Raw genomic sequence first — 21,978 nt, 5'->3', positions numbered from 1 at the left:
GTGCTATTTGTACTCATATGATCAAGTGGGTGGAAATAAATCTTATCTTATCTTATCTTATCAAATGTTAAATGTTGCATTTATGTACAATAGAACAATACAGTCACATGTTTTAAAGTTTTACTTTTTATGAAATGGGAAATTATATAGTTTGTGACAATTGTGACAAATTACTGGAAATATTTTCTTTCTTTTCAGTAAGAATGGTTTAATACATAAATAATAAGTAAAAATCTATTTTGTTTTATTAGTATTACATTTAAATATATTGTTATCTTGCCATCAAGAATGAGATATAATCATTACATTTTGTATATGTAGGGAGGAGGTGTATTACACTTTGTCTTTAGTGCAATAATGTTCTAGTGAAGAACTATGCAAGGGTAAAATTAATGTAAGTGTACAAATTACAGAGAACCTCTTATCAGTTCTCTCACTGTGATAAATTGCATTTTCGTCATTTCACATCACTTTTCTGGTTTTCCAAATTTCATCGCACTTCCTTTTGGATTTTAATTTCTTGTATGTCTGTGCATATTTAGTGGGTGTACTTGCACATGAAATGTGTCAAGAAACATTAAAGTTACTTTAAGTGAAATCTAAGAATATTTTTGATCACCCAAAGTACAGCGCATTGAATAACGTAGTGTGGAAAACGACCCAAGAAACTGGTTCCCCAGATGGATGAGAAACATAGATGGCAGTGCGATCAATGTCGGTGCTAATTTTCTTATGAAAGTAATGCAGCTTTGTTAGTTTTTGGAATATATTATGTAGATTTGTTTGTCTTGAAAGGCGGTACGTGAATTGATGGAAACAGTTATATTTGCGGAGTGATTTGCAGTCACGAAATGACATTAATTTGGAAAGAAAAGTAAAATAAAATTAATAAATAAATAGCATGCGTAACACAAGAAGAAACATCGCAAAATGATTCCGGACGTCAGGTGTTGGATTGTGTACTAGAGTTTTATTTTTCTATGTTATTAGAATATAAATAGTATCTTGAGAGATATTTCATACCAAGGCGACAAACCACAAGTGTAGCTTCGAAGCAAGCAGTCCGTAATCAATGTAGCCTTTCGAACCGTAGGGACACAAGCTCTGACTGCACCGTTTCCTCAAGGAGATTTTACACCAAAGCGACACGCGACAAATGATGTGAGGATTTCACACCAAAGCGACATGGGTCCTTCGGTCCAAGGCAATTTTCACACCGAAGCGACACATGTTGCTTGGAAACAAGCCAATCAAGAGCAACATTTCACATCGTAACGGATGACGGGAAGCACAGGCCAGCGATCGGTTGGTGAAATCCTCAAGCGACAAGTGTCGCGTGCTCCTTGTCGCTTTGGTGCACAATCTCCCTAAAGCAAGACACTCATTGTATCGCGCATGCGCGAACAACCAACCACGGCAAAATATTGCAAGCTATTGAGGAAATGGCCCAGTTTGAGCGAAGCCACAAGCGACAAAGCGACACGTGTGACTTATCGTGTCGCCTAGAGCTGTTGTTGTAATGTGCGGTTTTTCGTGTCACTTATCTGTTGTTCGCACAATTAGCAGCGAACGCTTGCCAATAGACTGAAGGCACCATGTCGCTTGTCACTTAGTTGGGAACTCCCCCTGTAGCACGTCGCTTCGGTCTGAGCACCCGTCCTTTAAGGAGCTTTCCGACCGAAGTAACAAGTAGCACGCGAATACACCAGATGAACGTGTCGTTTGCTGTTTGGACCCTCATGTGCAATGAACGCTATTTTACAGTCTGGAAGTGTGTGTCACTAGTGTGACAGTATGAACATCCCGTGTCGCTTGTCCCATTGGTTTGAAAGTTTCCTTACACTCATGTCGATGGCACTAAGAAAGTTTTGTGGGGTTCCCCTTGTCGTTTCATGGAATCATCATTATCATCATCACTGTGATTAGTTTAAAGCGGAAGAAAAGAGACAGTAAATATCCAAAATACAAATGCTTCAGTGTGTATATCTTTAAAAGAAATGATGATGATGATAATAATAATGAACCTAATTCATACACAAAAATTTAGTTGCCAAGAGCATTCCACATGTATTTTTTCTCCCCTATTATTAACGAAAGTATGACGATAACAGGACGTGGTCGACTGTCTAGAATGTTCGTTAATATCTTCACGACCACTGTACCAAATATCATAACAATTATCACATTCATAGAAATGCTTCATGTAAAAGAATCAGACGTTGCAGTGAAAACTCCATTTACTTCCATTATAAGCAGACGAATACCAAGCACCGGGTTCAACACCAGCGCCTCTAGCGGATCATTTTCGAATGGAACCAGCCAGAGCACGCAGAACTGTGCCGTTTTCCATACTACGTTATTCAAGGTGCTGTACCCAAAGTATACACCTAAAGTTTCTTTTATTTTATTATTTAACATCTCATTTCTATCTATTTAATTGTGATGGTGAGGACTAATCTATTGTACTATCTACAACATTAGTTGAAAATCACTTTTAATTCTTAATTATATGGATATAAATTTAATTTTGGTTTTGTTCCAAATGATCACTTCAATTGAAATAGCTAAAGTCTATTGACTCTATACAAACAACACTGAACTCTATCCACTTGTGTGTGAGGGAGAAGGGGATGTATGGCTTGAAAATGTACCCATAATAAATTGCTACCCCAAGTGCTGAGCTTACTGCACGTCTGGTTTTATTGTTAGTTCAACAGACATGGGGAGCCTCCAGTTTCTCCCACTTAGCAGCAGATGAGAATGTATTGGAAATATATAATAACATTAGAGGGGTATTGAAAATAGCACAGGGTTTACACCTACATTGTTGTGGGAATAGGCTTGGAAGAAAAAGAGGGATCAACTTTTGGGCTGGTGTGTACTCAGATATTCCTGAGATTTAGTAATCGGTGAAAGACAGCTCTTGGTTGGGTGTTGAAAATTGACATCTTACAGTCTTGTTCTGCCCAAATTTTGATATTTTAAATGTCAATTTCTGATATTTTCTTAAAATTTGATAAAATAAATATTATTTGTAAGAACTACTATGAAACATAATTACTACCATGCATAATTGACCCGAGGGGGGGGGGGGACTGACAGGTCCACAAACATTATTATTTATTTTTCAACTGTGAATTTTTTTATAAAAAAAATTAAAATAAATTGCATTGTTCCCAATTTTTCTGTATTAACTTTGTTCATAAAAACATAAATGTAATGTACATAGGAGGCAAAATGAACTAGGTGGGCCTATCACGTGACGTCTTTCAATGTATGTCATTTGAGACATTCATGCCAGTGACAATGTATAATTGGTTGATAATGATGGTAATTTTTGTAATTACTATAATTAATAAACAACTGCTCCTCTGTATAAAAAAAAGCATTAATGAAAAATTATTATGGATTATTTGAGTTTTCGTGTATGGCAAAATATGTGTGTTATTATTTGTTATTAATGATGGTATTTTTTTGTAATTATTATAATGAATAAATAACTGAAAAATATATAATCAACAATGGAAGCATGTACCACTGCAGTGATTCAAAAACAAAATGGTTTCTTGAATTTTAATGATAAAAATAAGTTGGGGACTGTGAGCTTCCCTCAGGTATCTAAGTTCCCCATATGGCACTGGTAAGCTAGGGTCAATAACTATTGATTATCTTAAACTTAGCACAACTACAACATTACAAACCTCATTATTTCCTTTATGAATTGCAAGATCATAAGCAGTTTGTCCACTTAAGTCTTTTATTTTTGTATCAGCTCCAGCTTGAACAAGGAGCTGCACTATTTGCTTATTGCCCTTGTTGGCTGCCCAAAACAGTGCCTGTAAAATATACATTCTAATAGTTTTTATGTAGTATCTTTTGGAACATAATATTAACAGCTACACATTTACTTCAGATAACATCAATATTATATGGTCATTCAATGTATCAGAACATTCAAACACTAATTCATAAATACTTGTTTCTCTTGTTCATCTTCATTATCACAGCATTCATAGTTATAATTATAAAACAGGTGGCAAACCTTTTATGTTGACAGTTGCAAGTCAAACTATGTGAGTGGTAATCAGGTGTAAAAACTGTGTGCTGTTGTGTAGGGTAAAAAAAGTATGGATGAAGAATGTGTTAAACGAAAGTAACATGTAAAGGAAATTCATGTTTTAGTCTAATTTCTTCCTGTCTACTCTTACTAATGAAAATTACATGCATCAATTTAATTATTCAAATTATTATACGACTGAATATGCAATTCTCATAGTTGTTTATTTGTTTCAGCTGTGTATACATACCAGTGTTTGGAAATTTAGTTTTAAATGGTAACTAGTTACAGTTACAGTTACTTGCTTCAAAAAAGTAATAGTTACAGTTTCTCATTTTAAAAAGTAACTCAGTTACAGTTACTTGTACTTCAAAAGTAACTGTAAGTTACTTTTACAGTTACTTTCTGCTGAAAATTTTCTTGCAACCAAATTACACAAATTGATCATCAATTGTAATAAAATATTTTGTGAAGACTAACATGTATTTTACTTATGTTACTGGTACATAATATAAGTCTTCGTACATTTATATTTATTGTGCTTTGCTCAATGCCGTGAAGGTGTATGGGAAGGGGAGGGTGGAGTTAGGACTTCACACTTTCTTGATCACAGCCAAAGGTGGGGGGGGGGGGTGATGTGATCAGTACCATGCCCCTGGCCACCATTACCCCCAGAGTTTCCTTCAGGTACCCATTTTATATGACGCTGGGTGGGCGCCGGAGCCGCTTCAACAAGTGGAAAAGATCCCAGTTCTCTCCCACCGAATATGGGTCTCTCGCATGTTAGTCAGGCACCCTAATGACTTTTTTTTAAGAATACCCCTATGCGGTATTATCCCCCGTTATTCACATTTTCTCAATTTTCACGTATGTCAATTTTCTCTGTTTTCTCTCATTGGGACAAACACAAACATCCATGTCCGAACCAAACTAAAATGCGGGACACCTGGCATATAGTGCATTGTGCTAACCACTCTGCCATGGAGGTCAACTGATCTACCGTGACTCATGCCTTTATATTTAAATAAATGTATATTTATTATCGTTGTTGTACTTAAGGAATGTCCATTGGAGAGAGGAGGGATTCTAGAAACTTTATAGAAATAGCATGATTTTATACCATCTAACATACCGATTCCTCTAATTTGCTGCTCACATATGTGTGCCCTTGTGTCCGCTAAAGGGATGCAGGGTGCTATCTCGACAATTTACGGGAGTCGAACCACATTTCCGTTTTACTAGTCATTTAACTTCAAAATAAGCTTTGTACAAAACATTTTTTTTTAAATATGGGACATTATATTTTTAATAGTTGGCGAAAAATTGCTGATTTAAGTTTGTATCCTGACAAAACAAAAAAAAGTTCAAGGCCACTTTAAGATCAGAACAGCTGCTGTGACTGGGCCTACAGATTAAAGTGAGATTTTACACTCCCACCAGAAAACCTATTGAATACAAGGCCATAGCAATAAACAACAATATCTCTGAGGCCCATTACTGTGTACATAATTTCATAATTCATTTTTGGTTTGGAACTGACAAAGAGAATGAATTCAATATAGATTCATCTGTATTTTAGTAATGATATTTGTTTGCTAATGCTACTTGAGAATGTATGCTGAAACCGAAAATTATTTCTAACAATAAATACCATCGTCCAAATGGCCTCATGTTTAAATTCAGGGGTGATCACTCACGTAGAATATATTCTAACAAGGGAGGTCTGTTGCACATAAAGGGTTTGTCAGAGAGAAATAAATTTGATGTACAATTTTAAGTGTTTATGAACAAGAAAATGATAAAAATGGTAATGTAGTAGCCTATAATTGTGCTTTAGCAAGGATGGTGAAAATGGCATTTTAAACTTACCCCTATCGTCTCTCCGAGACGATTACATAAACAAGCGAGAATGATGGCTAGGGTCTTCCTGATTCGTTAGTTTGCCACTTGAGTGTTGCAATTCACTGTTGTATCAATAATAATGGTGAGATCTGTCATATCTGTCATTTCAAGAAGATGGGTTCTCATTTACATCTTAATCGAATAGCACTTACCAAAATATATAAGTTTTTTCAAAATTTCCAGGAATGCTGAATAATCGTAAATAAGCGAATTCTAACCAGAAATATTTTTCTTCCATTTTTAAATTATCAGGAACTGAGATAAATGAAATCACGTGGAAACAATTACATTGTTTTCCATTCATATGCGCACTTACTAGTTCCCGTCTTTTTCAGTTTCGTTCATAGCACCAGTACCATTGAATTATTTTGTAAAATCACTGAAATATTGCAGTACTTCCCTTTTCAGTTTAATCCAATATTATAGCAAAGAAAAACTATCGGATGCTGCTTACAGAAGGGGGAACACCACAGAGGAACAAAGTACAAAAAACAAGACACACTTCACATCACAAAACTGACAATGGCAAACTGTCAGCAATAGGAAGGAATTCTCCTCCTAAAAGCTTATTTTCCCGCTCCTGGGAAATCCACCCCTCTTCCAAGGTGTGTATATCGCTTTGGAATTCACATCTTCCAAACAAAAGACGAAACATTTAAGTGCCACAAAGTAACTGTAAAAGTAACTGTTAGAATGTTACTTCTATCGTAAAAAAGTAACTCAGTTACAGTTACAGTTACTCACTTTTAAAAGTAACTAGTTATAGTTACATTTTCTCAAAAAATAGTAACTGTTACTTGTATCTGAGTTACTTGTAACTAGTTACTTCCAAACACTGATACATACATGGTGAAGTTAAGTCTATAATGCCTTTTCTTACACTCAACTATCTACATCAATCACTGGAGTATGCAGGATTTTTTTTTCAGAGAGGGCTGTAATTGTAAAGCTGTTTTCTAAGGGGGGGCATACACATGTGGATGTCCAGAAAAGGGGGGCATGGCCCCCCCTGGAAAATGAATATCCACCTAATAAGTATATATTTCACACAATATCATTTCAGTCACAGTAATTTATCTTAATTATTATAAGGGCATTGAAGGAATGTGATAATTTCAGACTGAAGCAGTGTATTTTGAGGGGCGCATCACTATTATGGGGGGAAATATGCCTCCTTTGCCCCCTCCCTGGAAAAATATGCAGACGTCCCATGCATACACAATAATTTATTTAGCATATTTACACTTTCCACTCTCTAAAATGTCAATCGGGGCTCATTTAAGGGGGAAATGCATCTACCACTCGTTTCCCAAGTTCTTCACTGCTTTTTTATTAATGTTGATTTTTCTCAAAATTCCAGAGGAGGCTGTAGCTCCATCAGCCACCCTCTGCATATGCCAGTGACTATGGTATTATCATGTTCTTTGTTAAACCAGAAGAAAATTATACCTTTACAATTCAATATTCTCAACAAATGTCCACATGTAATTATGTACAAGGAGATTTATATTCAGGTGAATTTCAAGTGCAGAATTTTTATTTGATTCACCACAATCTTTTTTATGAGACATAGAAGTTCTGTATTAGTACATGAAAACATATATGGTTAAAATAGTTTAAAATAACAAAGAAAAATACACTCATCAAAAAAAGTTAAGCATATTTGCAGTTTACCCTCCAATGCCGAATTTTGATCTTTCATTTATGTTAAAATAGTAGGTACGTTGTTGAAATCATGTTTCAATCATGGCAACCCTGCCTCCTTCTTCTTCTCCTGCACAGGTAGGGGCATTCGACTCACTACTGTGCAACACATCCAGAGAGGTGACATCCAAGGAATATTGTCAGTGTGCCTCTCGTTTGAGGAAGCTTGTCTGTGTGCACCAAAATGCCTCGTCAAATGGTGTCCTTGCCAGATCGCATCAAAATCATCATGTTGATGGAACAGAACATGACACAAGTTGATGTTGCCAACATTGTTCATGTGAATCAAAGTGTTGTCTCCAGGTTGTGGAAAAAGTTCCAAGACACCCATTCAGTATCAGATCGACATCGTGCATGCCATCCACGCAAAACAACAGCAGCTGAAGACCGGTTCATATGCATATCTGCACGTAGACACCCTAGATGCATGGCTACTACTCTGCGCCACGAACTTCGACATGTCTCAGGAGTTAATGCAAGTACCCAAACTGTGAGCAATAGACTCCATGATGGGGAACTGCATTTGAAAAAAACCCTTAAGGTTCCTGCACTTTGACGACATCACAGGGTGGCTCGCGTTCGATGGGCTAGAGTATATCAGACGTGGACACGAGATCAATGGTCAAGAACATTGCTCAATGATGAGGTGCAAATTGGTTTACACCCTGGTAACAACTCTGTGCACATATGGAGGGCACACGGTGAACGTTACAATGAATCATTATTAGAACGTCACCAACAGCATGGAGGTTCAGCACCATTCTGGGCAGGTATCATGTTCGGCCGTCGTACACCACTGGTTCACATTCAAGGAAACATGACGGCTGCAGTGTACAGACACATCCCATAGTACATGGTATTGCAGAGACTGTGGGAGATGGGTTTACTCTACAGGATGATAACGCTCATCCACATCATGCAGCAGCTGTGAATGGATACCTGGAGGGATGTGGGATCTGCAAAATGGACTGGCCAGCGTCTTCCCCGGACATGAACTGCATAGAGCATGCATTGAGGAGTGGGACCGTTTGCCTCAAAAAATGCTCAATGATTTGGTACTGAACATGCCCAGTCGCATTCAAAAGTGCTTAAGGGTTCATGGAGGACCAACACGTTATTGACTCATGTGAAACTGTCTTTAAAACTGTCTTTCATTTGTGATGTTCTAACTGAGGAGGTTCCTTACATTGTTTGGTTTAGTCACATACGGAGTGTTTTTTTGTTTCTCTCTTTTCATACTGGGTCTCAAGTTACCGAGAAGTGTATGTTTTCATTGTATTTACTATTCTGAGTTTCACATGAAATAAAATGCTATCGGTTCCACCTCAACACAACAGAATCTGATATATGCTTAACTTTTTTTGATGAGTGTATATAATGCAATCATCTGAACTGAACTGTTTCACCATATCCATGTATATTAACTTCCACAATGATTCCTATGATGTTCCTGAAATATGTGCAAATGACTGAAGATTTTTACTGATCCACATGATAATTATCAAGTGGATCAGTAATCAATGTAAGTAATAAAATCAATTCACTAAACTATGTGGCACTACAGCCTTTTTGAGGGTCAATTGGCTTTTTACTAGACAATGGTCTAGTGAACATATTGCCTCCCATCTGTGCTGTTTTTCAACTTTCTAGACTGTAGTCTACTTGTTGTCAAGTAGCTTTCCAAATATCCTCACAATGCTGAGTAAACACTGAAGTTTTGTGGCTCCCAGCAGGTATCGAACCTGGGAGCACTTGCACCAATGCTAACCATTCACTTACACAGAAGCTCTCCACTCTTCCCTAGAAGTGGATTTCTCTCCAGGTAGAAACTTTTTTAGCTGTCTCCCACTATGTTAATTGAAAATGTATACATAGAAAATATATTATATTTCATGCCATGTTTTCTCAACATAGCCTGGACAAAAGTCACTGCACGTACCTTACTACAGTTTTCCAAATTTTCAATCTACCTACATTTTAGCCTGCTTTAATTAAACTTTTACCTGAAACAGTGCCTTGTTGCAGCACTAACAATGTTTTCATCTCTGAAGAATGATCTAGAAAACTGTGAAAAATATTACAAAACTGTGTAAGGCATGTGTTGTGACTTTTTAAATGCATGGTTTTTTCTTCAACTGAGCAAGAGATAGAGAGAGAGAGAGATAGAGAGAGAGAGAGATAGAGCATTCTTGTTGGGACCTTCCTGGTGACATCGTCTTAACAATGTTGATATGTAATCAATGGGTCATGGGTTCTATACACAGTGGAGGCAAATTATAGTTTAGATCACACTTTCAACTGTAGGTCCAGTCCTGATTATCCTTTCTGTGAATAAAGTGAACTTAAAAAACAAATGAGCATTTTTGTCAATGAATTCCGTTTAGTTCCTAAAAGCTTGAAGAGTGGCATTAAATTTATTAATGCACTTTCATATGATTTAATTGATGACAGGGAGAATATACAGTATGTGTTGCATACCATTTTAATACATTTATGGTTTACAACATGCAAGTAACTTTATAATATTTATTACACTGAACAAATATAAAAATGTACGGCTTACAGACCATCCTTGGCTATCTTGAACATTAAGATCAGGTGATGAGTCCAATAATTCCCTTACAACTTCTGCATGCCCTTCTTTGCAGGCAAACATTAGAGCTGATGTGTTATGTCGTTCTGTTACATCCACTTCAGCACCACATTTTATTAAAATTCTAACACAGTCTACTAATTTCTTCTCAGACTTCTGTCTAGAGGCACATGCAGCCATCAGTGGTGTGAAGAAATCTGAAGGAAATTGAAACATATTTTAGTTGTGAAAACCACCCATTCTACAAATTAATATTGTTTTTAAAGTTATAGATTTTAAAAATAGAATAACCATATTTGGTTAAAGAAAAATGTTTGCTCAATAACTGACAATAAGTGAATATTGTTGATAAATTTGATTGATTTGCTTTATTTTACTTTGCTTTTTGTACCACTTTTGGCTAATTTGCGAAGATGGGGATGAGTGATGATATGATTGATTGATTCATTGAATTGCTTTATTTTACTTTGCTTCTTGTGCCACTTTTGGCTAATTTCCGAAGATGAGGATGAGTGATGATATGATGAAATTGATGAATGGACACTGACAATTATCCATGCCCAGTTCAGGATCCTGGGACCCCTGGCACCAGCAATGTGCTAACTAACCACTCCGCCATGGGGCTGGCATTATTGTAGATAGAATTGCAGTGATAATCACTCAACAATGAAATTACATCCTAAATTACCATGTATAATTTAACACATCAAGTAACTATACTTATACTCAATGTATAAGAATAGTAAATTGGCATTTCATGCATTACATATATATTACATAAGTCCATATACACAAGATTTACATTAAAATTTGAGCTATGCACTAGTTTTTTCTATAACTTTTAAAAGATAAAATATTCTTAAAAACTGAAGTAATGTTCACAATCTAAAGTGTTATTTCTTTTTTCACTCAATGGTGAGTTAAACAAACTGGCAAACATGTAAAGAAATGTAAATAATGAAATTAAATATACCTGCTTTACCACATTTATGTTTCAGTTCATGATGCCCATAACAGTGACTTATGTTCAACTTCTACCTACCAAGAGTTGTATTTCATTGCAAAAAACACTACAAACTATCAACTCAAAAAAGTTTGTTGGCCAGTTATGCTAATCATACACTTTGTAAGGGGAACCTTCCTGGTTGTTTCAGTAATTGGTGTTAGGCAAAGAATGTAATTTGGGAATGATCTGAAACACATTTTGTAATACAATACTATTTTTATACCGACTAATGTGGAGGAAGATTCCCAGTGTCCACTAAAGATAAGAGGAATGAGAAAATACCAGCATGAAAAAATATGCCAGTAAATATTTACATAACATAACCCATGGCTCTACAACCCTCGACGGGCCTTGGCCTACCTCCCGACTGCCAGTCTCCCTTCCACAATCCTACCTAGAGATGTGGAGGTAATGGGGTGACATTGGGTCAGCATGTCAAACCCTCAGCAGTTAAAGGAGATTTCCGAGACTGGGTTTTACTACTCACTCTTAACTCCCTAATTTCCTTACGATGGTGGGTTTTACACTAGTCCTATACACATGCTGAGAACCCAGAGACTGAACCCAGGCAGAATCAAACCCATGCTGTTTTGCAGTCAGAACCCAAAGCACAGCACCTTACACAGCACGGCCACGGAGGAGGACAAAATATTTATATACTGATAATATTTTAAATATCTAACTATCAATAAAATGAATTTACGTTTCTTTTCTAAATATAGCATCAATGTTTTCTAGCCAATAATTGTAGTTGCAAATTATTTTTATTTGTTTATTAATGGAAACATCTTCAATCAGACATACAGGAATGTCTTGACTTTACAATTCCTACCGAGAAATTTCTCCTCCGATCAAGGAATTACTGCTATAGAAGCAAGCATGCACCCAGGCTGTTTGTGTGTGTGTGTGTGTGTATTAAAGGAGGATGTGGCGCACGATGTAACTAACTGATGTAACCTGAAATTTTCCTGCTTAATTTCCGTGGCTTTGTTTCGATGAAGATTAACGTTTCATCTTCCACTGGGATTTATTACAAGAAGATTGCAGCAGTGGTTGTTATAGGCATAGAGTTTTATAAGCAACACAATATAGAAAAATAGCTTCCACACTCAAATTTATGTCACAAGCTCCAAAAGCGTAATTGCTTTAAGACTTATTTTCTTCTTGCCACACTGACAATAACAAAGTATGAAGCTATGACTCAGTGAAATAGTTTTTGTGGCACCCATTTGGAAAAAAAAATAAAGAGTTGCTTTGGCCATGCGGGGAATCGAACCTAGGATTTCAGTTTAAGAACCAGATGTTTTACTGACATGGAGACAAGCCACGGTGAGGAAGGCAAGCTATTTGAGTTATTTCTCCATAAGATTGCATCTTTGCCTGACCACCTCGAAACTTTCAATGTTGCTTCTCTCCAATTACATTTATTTGAAAGCAATAGCTTATGTTTCATCGGATAGTGTCTTTATGCTGTGCACACATTGCTCACAGAATTAAGTAAAGGTTATACATGTAAAATAATGAAGACGATTGGACTTTTGTGCAGGGTTAGTGCTTCCAAACCTAAACTCCAGTTTCCGTTAACATAGCGGATTTTGCTATGTGACAATGAATCTTATTAGCTAATGATGCAAATATTATTATATTTCTAAACTATTTATTTCACGAAGACGAGTCATTATTCAGGAATCTACAAACACATTCATCCAGCCTGTATTAATTTTTCAAGCTTTATTATCCTACTCTTGTGTTCAATGACATGCTAGGAAAGCAGTATGCACACATAAGAGAAAGAAACGAATGTGATCCTGAAGTCACGTAATTTGGGCCATTACAGAAAGAGATATACTCCTTCCTATTGCTTTGGATTGTTTATTTTGTCCAGTCCGCATTTTGAATCTCAATTTGATTTCATTTTTGTTATTTAGATTCACACTTCTACCACTTTTGGCTAATCACGACGATGATGATAAATGATGATATGAGAAAATTGATGAAGGGACACCTGCAACGAACACCCAGGCCCAGACCAGAATTCAAATCTGGGTCATCTGAGTGAATGTCAATTTTGGTGTTACGTTATGCTAGGGGAAGGGGGTTAATTGAACCAGCATCCACTTCCTTCTGCTTTCAAATAAATGGGAGCTTTTCACCAAGTGAAGAAACTGAGACAGTTTTTTTTTTTTGTTGGTTTCTTTTAGATTAGTTATGAAATACTGAGTTTTTGGACACCTTTTTTTTTTTCGGAAAATTTTCCCTGCCATTCGAATGTAAAATTGGACACTGCATTGTATTAATAATTACAATGTAAGGTTTTCCAGTAACCGTTTTCTTTCACTCGGAGTCACAAAATTCCCTGCATGTGGTGAAAAACTTTAGTAGTAAGCAACACTGTAGAGTGCAGTTTTTAGAACCTTTACTTTTGCTGTACTGACCCAGCTGGTTCCTCCCTTCCAGTGTTGTCCTGTGAGGTTCAAGTTTGAAGCGCATTCGTTACATATTCAATCTTCTCTGTTAAATAATTTTTTTGCCAAACTTCTTGGCATAAATGTAAAATTGGGCAGAGAAGGATGAGTAGAAATGAATGAAAGCTGGAAATAGATGCGATGAATTAAAATAAAATAAATACATTACTAAAATAATTCGAGCATGTATTCAGACTTTTTCCTTAAAGATGGAAACACTTCGGATATGTGAAAGTAAAAGAATGCCGCGATCTTAGACAAGAAAGGAAGATGTGACAAACACTGTCGGTGTCAATATTTCAATTTTGTAATTTTTCGAACTGCTTTCATAGTTGTTGCAAAGTATTGATGCTCAGAAGGATGGACTATGTTACGTCATTTGATGCAGTGTAGGTGTTGCCGTCTGCGCAGGTAAGAAATGACCGCTAAAATGCATACAATTAACGGAAACAAAATGTCTCGTCTGTTGAAAGCAAATTAGAGATAAAGCGGTGCTGGTCGACCAACTCCAAATTTGTAAAAAGAAAATAAAAGCTGTAGCGTTTCAATGATAGGGTCTCAGGTATCTGGTATCCACATGCCATTGGTTGCCATTTCCCTTTAATAACACTGTCCAACAAAATTGAAGTTTTTGTCTGTTAAAAGAGAATTTGGTGGTGATTCTAATTGAATTTAATGTGCTGATTTCAAATCCAATTACCAGAATTTATCCATCACCCATGAAATTTGAGTAACAGGGTACATACAAAATATCAGGTACATACAAATCTTATGTAGCCTTATAGTGATACGATGCAATATTATTTACAATAGCATATCTAGAATGTCTTCGAACTTGATTTTCGGCTGTACTTTGCCTGAGGAACATCTCTTTTTAGTGTCCAGCAATAATCTGCCAACATATTTGGAGTCCATTTTCCTTGGTATCGCCTTTTCATTTCACCAATATCCTGGTGGAAATGATCTTCATGTTCGTCGCTCATTGTACAAAGGTTTTGGGGGAAGAAACGAGGTGGGAGTCTAAAAACTGTATCTTCAGAGCATGATAGTTCTGAATCAAATTACTGACAAGTTCTCGGTAATTTTCTGACTTGTTGTTTCTGAGCAAATTTATGCAAACTTCCTTGAAAGATTGCCAAGCAGCCAGTTCCAGCTCATTTAGGTTCTTCTCAAAATCATTATCTTTCATTAGTTTCCTGATTTGAGGGCCAACAAATATTCCCTCTTTTAGTTTCGCCTCAGTAATTCGCAAAAACCTATATTTGAAGAACATAAATCCACTACTCTCGCCGTCCATTCCTTTTACAAAATTCTTCATCAGACCAAGCTTTATGTGGAGAGGAGGCAGTAAGATTTTGTCTGAATTTACAAGTGCTGGATGAACAAAATTCTCCTGTCCTGCGATGAGTGACTCTCTCTTCGGCCAGTTCTTTGTAACATAATGATTTTTTCTATCTCTGCTGTCCCATTTACACAGGAAACAGCAAAATTTGGTGTAACCTAGTTGCGATACTATGAAGATAGCAATAACTTTTAAATCTCCACATATCTGCCAAGAGTATTTATCGTACTGGATATTTGTTAATAACAGTTTCATGTTTTCATAACTTTCCTTCGTGCCCCAGGAATATGCTACGGGAATGCTTGGATATTTATTTCAATTGTGCAATAGCACTCCTTTCAAACTTGTTTTCGAAGAGTCTGAAAACAAACGTCATTCTTCACTTTTATGGACAACGCCTAGTGACTCTAATAGACCATCAATGTTACAACAGAAAACAAGGTCCTTATCTTCGGCATACATATCTACAAAGTCTTTTTGGCGTTGCCGGAAAAAAATAACTAGTGTCACTCTCCAACAAATGCCATCCTTTTAATCGCGATGCAAGCAGTTCTGCTTTGCCATTACTTAACTCTAGATTTCGAACTAAATCGTTAAGACCCTCTTGAGTTATTAAGTAAGGTTCAGCTGTTGAAACACTCCCCACAAAATCAGGATCATTATGCAATTCGCTACATTTGTTAGGAACTCTTTCACTTTCTTCCGTTAATACTTATGTGATCTGGTGGGGCAGGTATAGGAACTCCAGGTCCATGAGGCACAGGTCGAGTTGATGATTCTAGTGATGGATATTTAACTGTATGCCTTGATTTATAATTTATCCCAGATATATTTGTCAAGCAAAAATAGCAGTCTGTTATATGATCCTTAGGTTCCCGTCATATCATAGGAATTCCAAAAGTTATATGACGAGATCATTTCAGCCAACCACTCAAAAGCGTTACACAGTTCGCACAACAGATATTAGGAGCCCATTTCTTGTTTTCGTCTATCTTATTGTCAGAGTAACACTCATAAGCTTTTCTTACACGAGGAGTAAATGTTCTCCTATTTGCTTTTAAGGTCAACTCACCACAGATATAACAAAAAATGTTCCTGTGTTTTGTGCAACTTCTTGACATGATTCAGTCTTTGCTTCGAAACACTCACTGGAACTGAAGAACACTCAGGAAAGCTTCTTTCCTCCAGACAACTTTCTATTGAAATGAGAAGTAGACATAACAGATAAATCACAGCATTGTGCTGAAAAGTTAATCATTGTCAAATTTTTCAGTCAGATTGTTTAACAAGTTAAATTGTTGTCATTCATGCAGACATCAATGGCATAAAGTTACTAGTGTATTGTTGGAGCAAAGACATAAAAATATTTTAAATATTGCCTACCAATCAGCTAATTATGGACTGCATGCTGCAATAATAATGCAGAATTATATTTTTATTTTTACAAAAAAATGGTGGGTGATTGACAATTTCTGACTTCATTTTCGGAATCAGCAGGTGGGAAAACATAAAGAACCATTGAAATTTTACTTTTAACAAAATCATTGTTGGACAGTGTAATTGTAGAAACATTGTGAATATTCATTTTATAATTGCAGGCATGGACTTCCGAACGGAAAAAGGGGTCACACCCGCCTGGAGAATTAATGTCAACGTAAAACTATTTATTATCCACATATAATTTCATTTCAGTCACAGCAATTTATGATAATTATTATGAAACTCTGCTATGAAACCTCATTCTATGAAATAATTATGTACCAATCTTTTAAGCCTCTCCCCCCCCCCCCCCGATCCCTTTGTTTCGCGAAGAAAGTATTTGCGGAAACTGAATATGTGTCATATGACTTCGGTGAACCCCCAGGAAAATAATGCACGAGCCGCGGCTGCCATATTGTACATGTGTGTATGCATGCGTGTGTGACACAGAGTGGAGAAAGTTTAGAGAAACTTCATTACTTTACCTGTCAACTCATTCACTGATAATATAAATTCATACTGGTTGGTGCAATTTAAGATGTGTACCTTAATGAGTATAACAAATAGCTTAAAAGTTATTTGAAAATGAAATCAATTGTATTCACCTTTGTGGAAATTTGGATTGGCTCCTTTATCTAAAAGAAATCTCACAATATCTGCATATCCACCTGAAGCTGCATATATTAATGCTGTCCATCCTCCTTTGAGTACCTGATCCACTGTTATACCTGCAAATTATAATATACCAAGTACAATAAACACACACTAAATCAGCAATACAGTGTTAAATGTAGACTACTATTTATTATGTATGTGATGTACAGTAGTTGTGGGAAGAACACGTGATTGATTTTCAGCTTCGTAGCAATGACTTGGTAAAATTTACAAAATATTTCTAGTCAATTCAGTACAAAACAGTGGTGTAGCAGCCACCCCTGCAATGCAGGAGGCCCGAGGTGTAGGGACGGGACCCTGCAATGTTCTCTCTGTGCTACTTAAATTTTGTATAATTCCAGAAATTTAAGAGTTAGTGTTGCTTATGAAACAGATGTGGCTACAAAATGATGCATTTAGAACTGGAAGTTCTTTGAGGCGAGCATGCCCATCCCCCCACCTGCCTTTTTTTTTGGTTGTTGTTGTTGCCAATCAACTTGACACGCGAGTCCCATCTGAAATGCCGAATTAACTTACTTCCTCTCAGATGGTCATCAGTTCAGTGGTTCCGGCCAAAGAAGGGACTTGGAAATTCTATTTTTGTCTTTTCTTTCGAAAGCCATGGAGGGTCACATGAACCACTGAAACAATCGGTTTGATTGATTGATTGATTTGGTGCTTTAAGTCCACTTTATGCACAGTAAGGCTAATCGGGACTAGACCTACAGTTTAAAGTGGGATCCGAACCACTTGTGCCTCCACCAGGACCCCTTGATTACAAAGCGACGACACTACCACTGCACCATTGGAGAGGTCCTGAACCAATTGGCTTTGTCCAGTTGCCGTAGTGAGGGGAAATTCTACTGGTATTCCGTGTTTCCAAATTTTTCGTTTTGGGTCGTTTTCGAAACAGGTGGCACCCTCACCAAAGCCAAGCATGGCGAAGCATTTTATCTCCACTGTGCTAGATAAAAATAAATAATAGTTTGTGTGAGTTTTTTTACCAGTTTATAGGATGCTAGTGCTTCCAATTAAGTAACGTATCTTATTTTGACATACTTAAACATATCCAAAATTACTGAAATCATAAACAAAGTAGATACTATATATAGATAGTGTTCCAAATATTTGTATAAAAAATACTTAACATATATTGTTTGTTTACTTATAGAATGAAATATGATAAATATTATTTTATGGAAAGAATGCATGCAAATTCACTACAATGTCAAAATTCAATGAATAGTAAAGAAAACAATTATGTTATTGGATTATTGCTACTTTTTTTAGTTAAAGTAACAATATAATATTGAACATTTCCGGTTTTGCAATTAAATATGTACTAGGGGTATATGAGATTGATTGAGTGGTCGATTTGTTGTTTTAAGTTCACTTTATGCCCAGATAGGCTAATCGGGACTGGACCTACCCACTGTGCCATTTGCCTCCACCTGGTATCAAACCCGGGACCCTTTGATTGTAAAGCAATGATGTACATCAGAATGAAAACGAAATGAACATGTAATAGTGTTTACATTATGATTTTGTATGACACCTGTACTTCAGACTAAGGAACAAAAATTGAAAAAATAAAATTTAAAAAAAAAATAATTATACATCCCGCGAATGGTTTATATGCCCCAGGCCTTGTAATGCACGATTATGCTCTGTCAAATATTTAATGACATACAGTATTCGTTTCAAGACCTTACGCTAGTGCTGCTTTTCCTGTGAAATCAACAGTCCCTGTTGCTCATCAATAGTTACGTTTTTCTGCAGTCTAAATTCACATTTGGTCCATTTTTTAAGGCATTGAATTTGACTTTCTGATATTTCATGGTTTTGCAGTCGATAGCTTAAATGCCTTCAATCATTGCAGCCTTCATTTGCCAGCATGCGCCCACCCTTCTTCCCAAATCGCTTACAACAAAAACATAAAATTTTATATTTCCTCTTCAAGCACACCAACCACCTTCTGTCGACTGTTTCCCCTTCTTGCATAACACGCTTATAATGTCCAGGTGAAAAGTATCGATTATCACCATTAATTGGGTAATCATGATTTTTGTTGCGATTAGGGGCCTTTTGAATGATTGAATCAAATTCGGATCTGTTTAAAACGGACGGCCACTCACCTGGATCTAACAGCAGAGGCCATCTGTCACCTGGCTCAGAAGATGAACATGAAACATACTCCTCCTCGCAAAGAGTTCCCATATTTGACAAGCTACATTTAAGGTCACCGCCGCCACTGGTACACACGACTTGGACTATATCACGAACACACTCCGTAACACCACCATCAACACTAACTCAAAAACTCTTGACGTCAAGTGTACCTACATTATTTCTGTTTATTGTGGCGAAATTTGAAATGGAAACTATATTTGCAGGCAGCAAAAATTTCTCGAAGGTACCCTTCTGACTTTTTAAAAACGTGTCCTTTTTCTTCTTTCTTTTTTTATGAATCCACCCACATTCAAATTTACGAAATTTGTCCCATTCCCTAGACATTCATTTAATCGCGATTCTACACACCCGCATGCACTACTGTGTCAAACAAGAATGACTTGTCACTTCGGCATGGTTGTAATATCTGGCAAAATCTGGAAATGTTCCTTCCCTGGGAGGGTTTGAGAGGCAATAAAAATAACATACTCATATCTCCAGATCTTTACTTCTATTTCATCTGTGGGGACAATATGCTGACCCAAGGTCCTTTGACCTGCACACCGCCTGCCTTGAGGGGCCTGTTTCTGAAGCCCCTTTTTGGAAGTGGATGAAGTTGTAAAGTTTGATGTCAGAGGGAGGTAAGGCCGCTGAAAAAAACACAGTACACCGCTGATTAAAAAGTGAAATGACCTTGTGCCCGACCCTCTGGCCGAGCGGTTAGCACATCGCGCTGCGACGCTAAGGGTCCCGGGTTCGAATCCCGGTCGGGCTTTGTTGTTTGTGAATGTCCATTCATCAATTTCATCATTTCATCACTCATCCCCATCTTCGCAAATTAGCCAAGAGGCACAAAACGCGAAGTAAAATAAACTAAATCAAATCAAATCAAATGAAATGACCTTGTGTAATTTTTGTTGTATTCATGTGTTCCTTATGATTTATTATTGTAGGATTCTCATTTCATATATTAAGCTTCATTATGTACTCAAAAACGGGTGTGAGTATATTCACAGGGGTGGTATAGAGTAAGGTGGGGTAAGACTGCATGGCGGGTAAGACTGCGCACCGGTTTTTCGACGTGAAAATCACACACAGTTGGCACCACTGCGCCACCATTACTTCGTCCAAAATGGTAGCTAGCTGTGGACAGTGGTGAAGATACGTTTGAAATTCGTTGTGCTGAGAGAGGTAAGTGAAAAGATTTTGAGGGTGTTTTCTATTTATTTTGGTACTACGTGTTTTGAGTACTACGTCACTGTGAATGTATACAATATTACGATGTTGATGGATAGAAGAAGCTGTGTTAATGCCGAGTCCACCTGTGTATTAGTTTCCATTGCTTTGTGCAATGGCTGGGCAGCACCACGTGATTTGTTCAGGAATGCAGCACGGGCACGACTGCGCACATGCGCAGTTTTACCCCACAAGTGTGTGGCTTGCAGGTGCAAGTGTGTGGCTTGGAAGGCCCAGCCATTAAATAGATCATTTTTTGGTCCACTGAAGTCGTTTTATTCATCTGAGTGTGATAAGTGGATGAGTAACCATCCGGGTGGCCCAATCACAGTTTTCCAAGTGGCATCCATTTTTACAAAGGCATATGGGAAGGCAGCTACAGTTGGAAATGCCATGAAGGGCTTTGAAGTGACTGGATTATGCCCTTTCAAACAAGACATCTTCACTGAAGACGAGTTTCTTCCCTCTACTGTGACAAATGTATCAGCTCCAACTCCAGGTGAGCAGTCTTCAACGAGTGGGGTTAACAATACTGGACCATCCACCAATGACGTGCCACAGCAGGCAAATGTGGCTCATGCTTCAGCTGAAACTCCAGGTGAGCAGCCCTCAACAAGTGGGGTTAACAATACTGGATCATACAGGCACATTTCCGTTAACCAGATATCACCACTTCCACGTGCAAAGCATATTCAGCGCCGCCGATGAAAGGGAAGGCAGTCTCAGGTGTTAACTGGATCTCCATTCAAAGTCAACTTGGAAGGCTCGTTGGCTGAGAAGAGTAAGAAGAAAGTTCAGGGGAAACAGAAAAGGAACATCGTTGTTGAAGAAGATGTAGCAAGCAGAAAACGCCAGAAGAAAGAGAACAATTGCCCAGGTTGTAATGAGAAGTACAGCGATCCTCCAGTAGAGGATTGGATCCAGTGTTCCACATGTGACGAGTGGTGGCATGAAAATTGCACCTCGTATGAAACAGGAACCTTTATTTGTGATTTGTGTTAGCGATTCCTAACCCAAGTGCAGGACGGTATTCACTGGTGATTTGTGTATCTTTTTATACAAATGTGACTCTGTGTAGAAAGTGTGCATTCTTACCCCAACTTGATCGCAGTCTTACCCCATGGTGCGGGTAAGACTACGCATTTGCATGGTCACGGTTTTGTAATTGTTTCATGCAGAAATATTGTTCATTCAGCTTTCGGAAATTTACTGTGAGTTAGCAAAGGATAGTGCAATGTGTATTGCTTTTTTCATGTGTGTCTGTAGTTTCATAGCTTGAATATAAAATTATGAACTCAAACTGCGCAGTCTTGCCCCACCTTAGTCTAACACTTCTGGACCATAGACTGAAGGGCACACCCATAGAGCCAG

General features: G+C 37.3%; 1 protein-coding gene across 1 annotated transcript in view; it reads right to left on the bottom strand.

Annotated features, from left to right (window-relative positions):
- LOC145982154 (uncharacterized) overlaps positions 1-19,419 on the bottom strand; it is a 31,759-nt gene extending 12,340 nt beyond the window's left edge. Inside the window, exons 1-4 of the mRNA XM_083115724.1 lie at positions 19,338-19,419; positions 17,154-17,276; positions 10,227-10,453; positions 3,702-3,836 (exon numbers count right to left, since the gene is read on the bottom strand). Coding sequence (XP_082971850.1) covers positions 3,702-3,836; positions 10,227-10,453; positions 17,154-17,276; positions 19,338-19,419 — 567 coding nt within the window. The remainder of the gene's footprint in view (positions 1-3,701; positions 3,837-10,226; positions 10,454-17,153; positions 17,277-19,337) is intronic.
- Between the last annotated feature and the right edge of the window lie 2,559 nt (positions 19,420-21,978).

The sequence above is a fragment of the Lepisma saccharinum genome, chromosome 2 (assembly GCF_977018435.1).
Source record: "Lepisma saccharinum chromosome 2, izLepSacc3.1, whole genome shotgun sequence".
Taxonomy (NCBI): Eukaryota; Metazoa; Arthropoda; class Insecta; order Zygentoma; family Lepismatidae; genus Lepisma; species Lepisma saccharinum.
The sequence above is the reverse complement of the archived record's forward strand: the minus strand, read 5'-3'. Positions and strand labels throughout refer to the sequence as shown.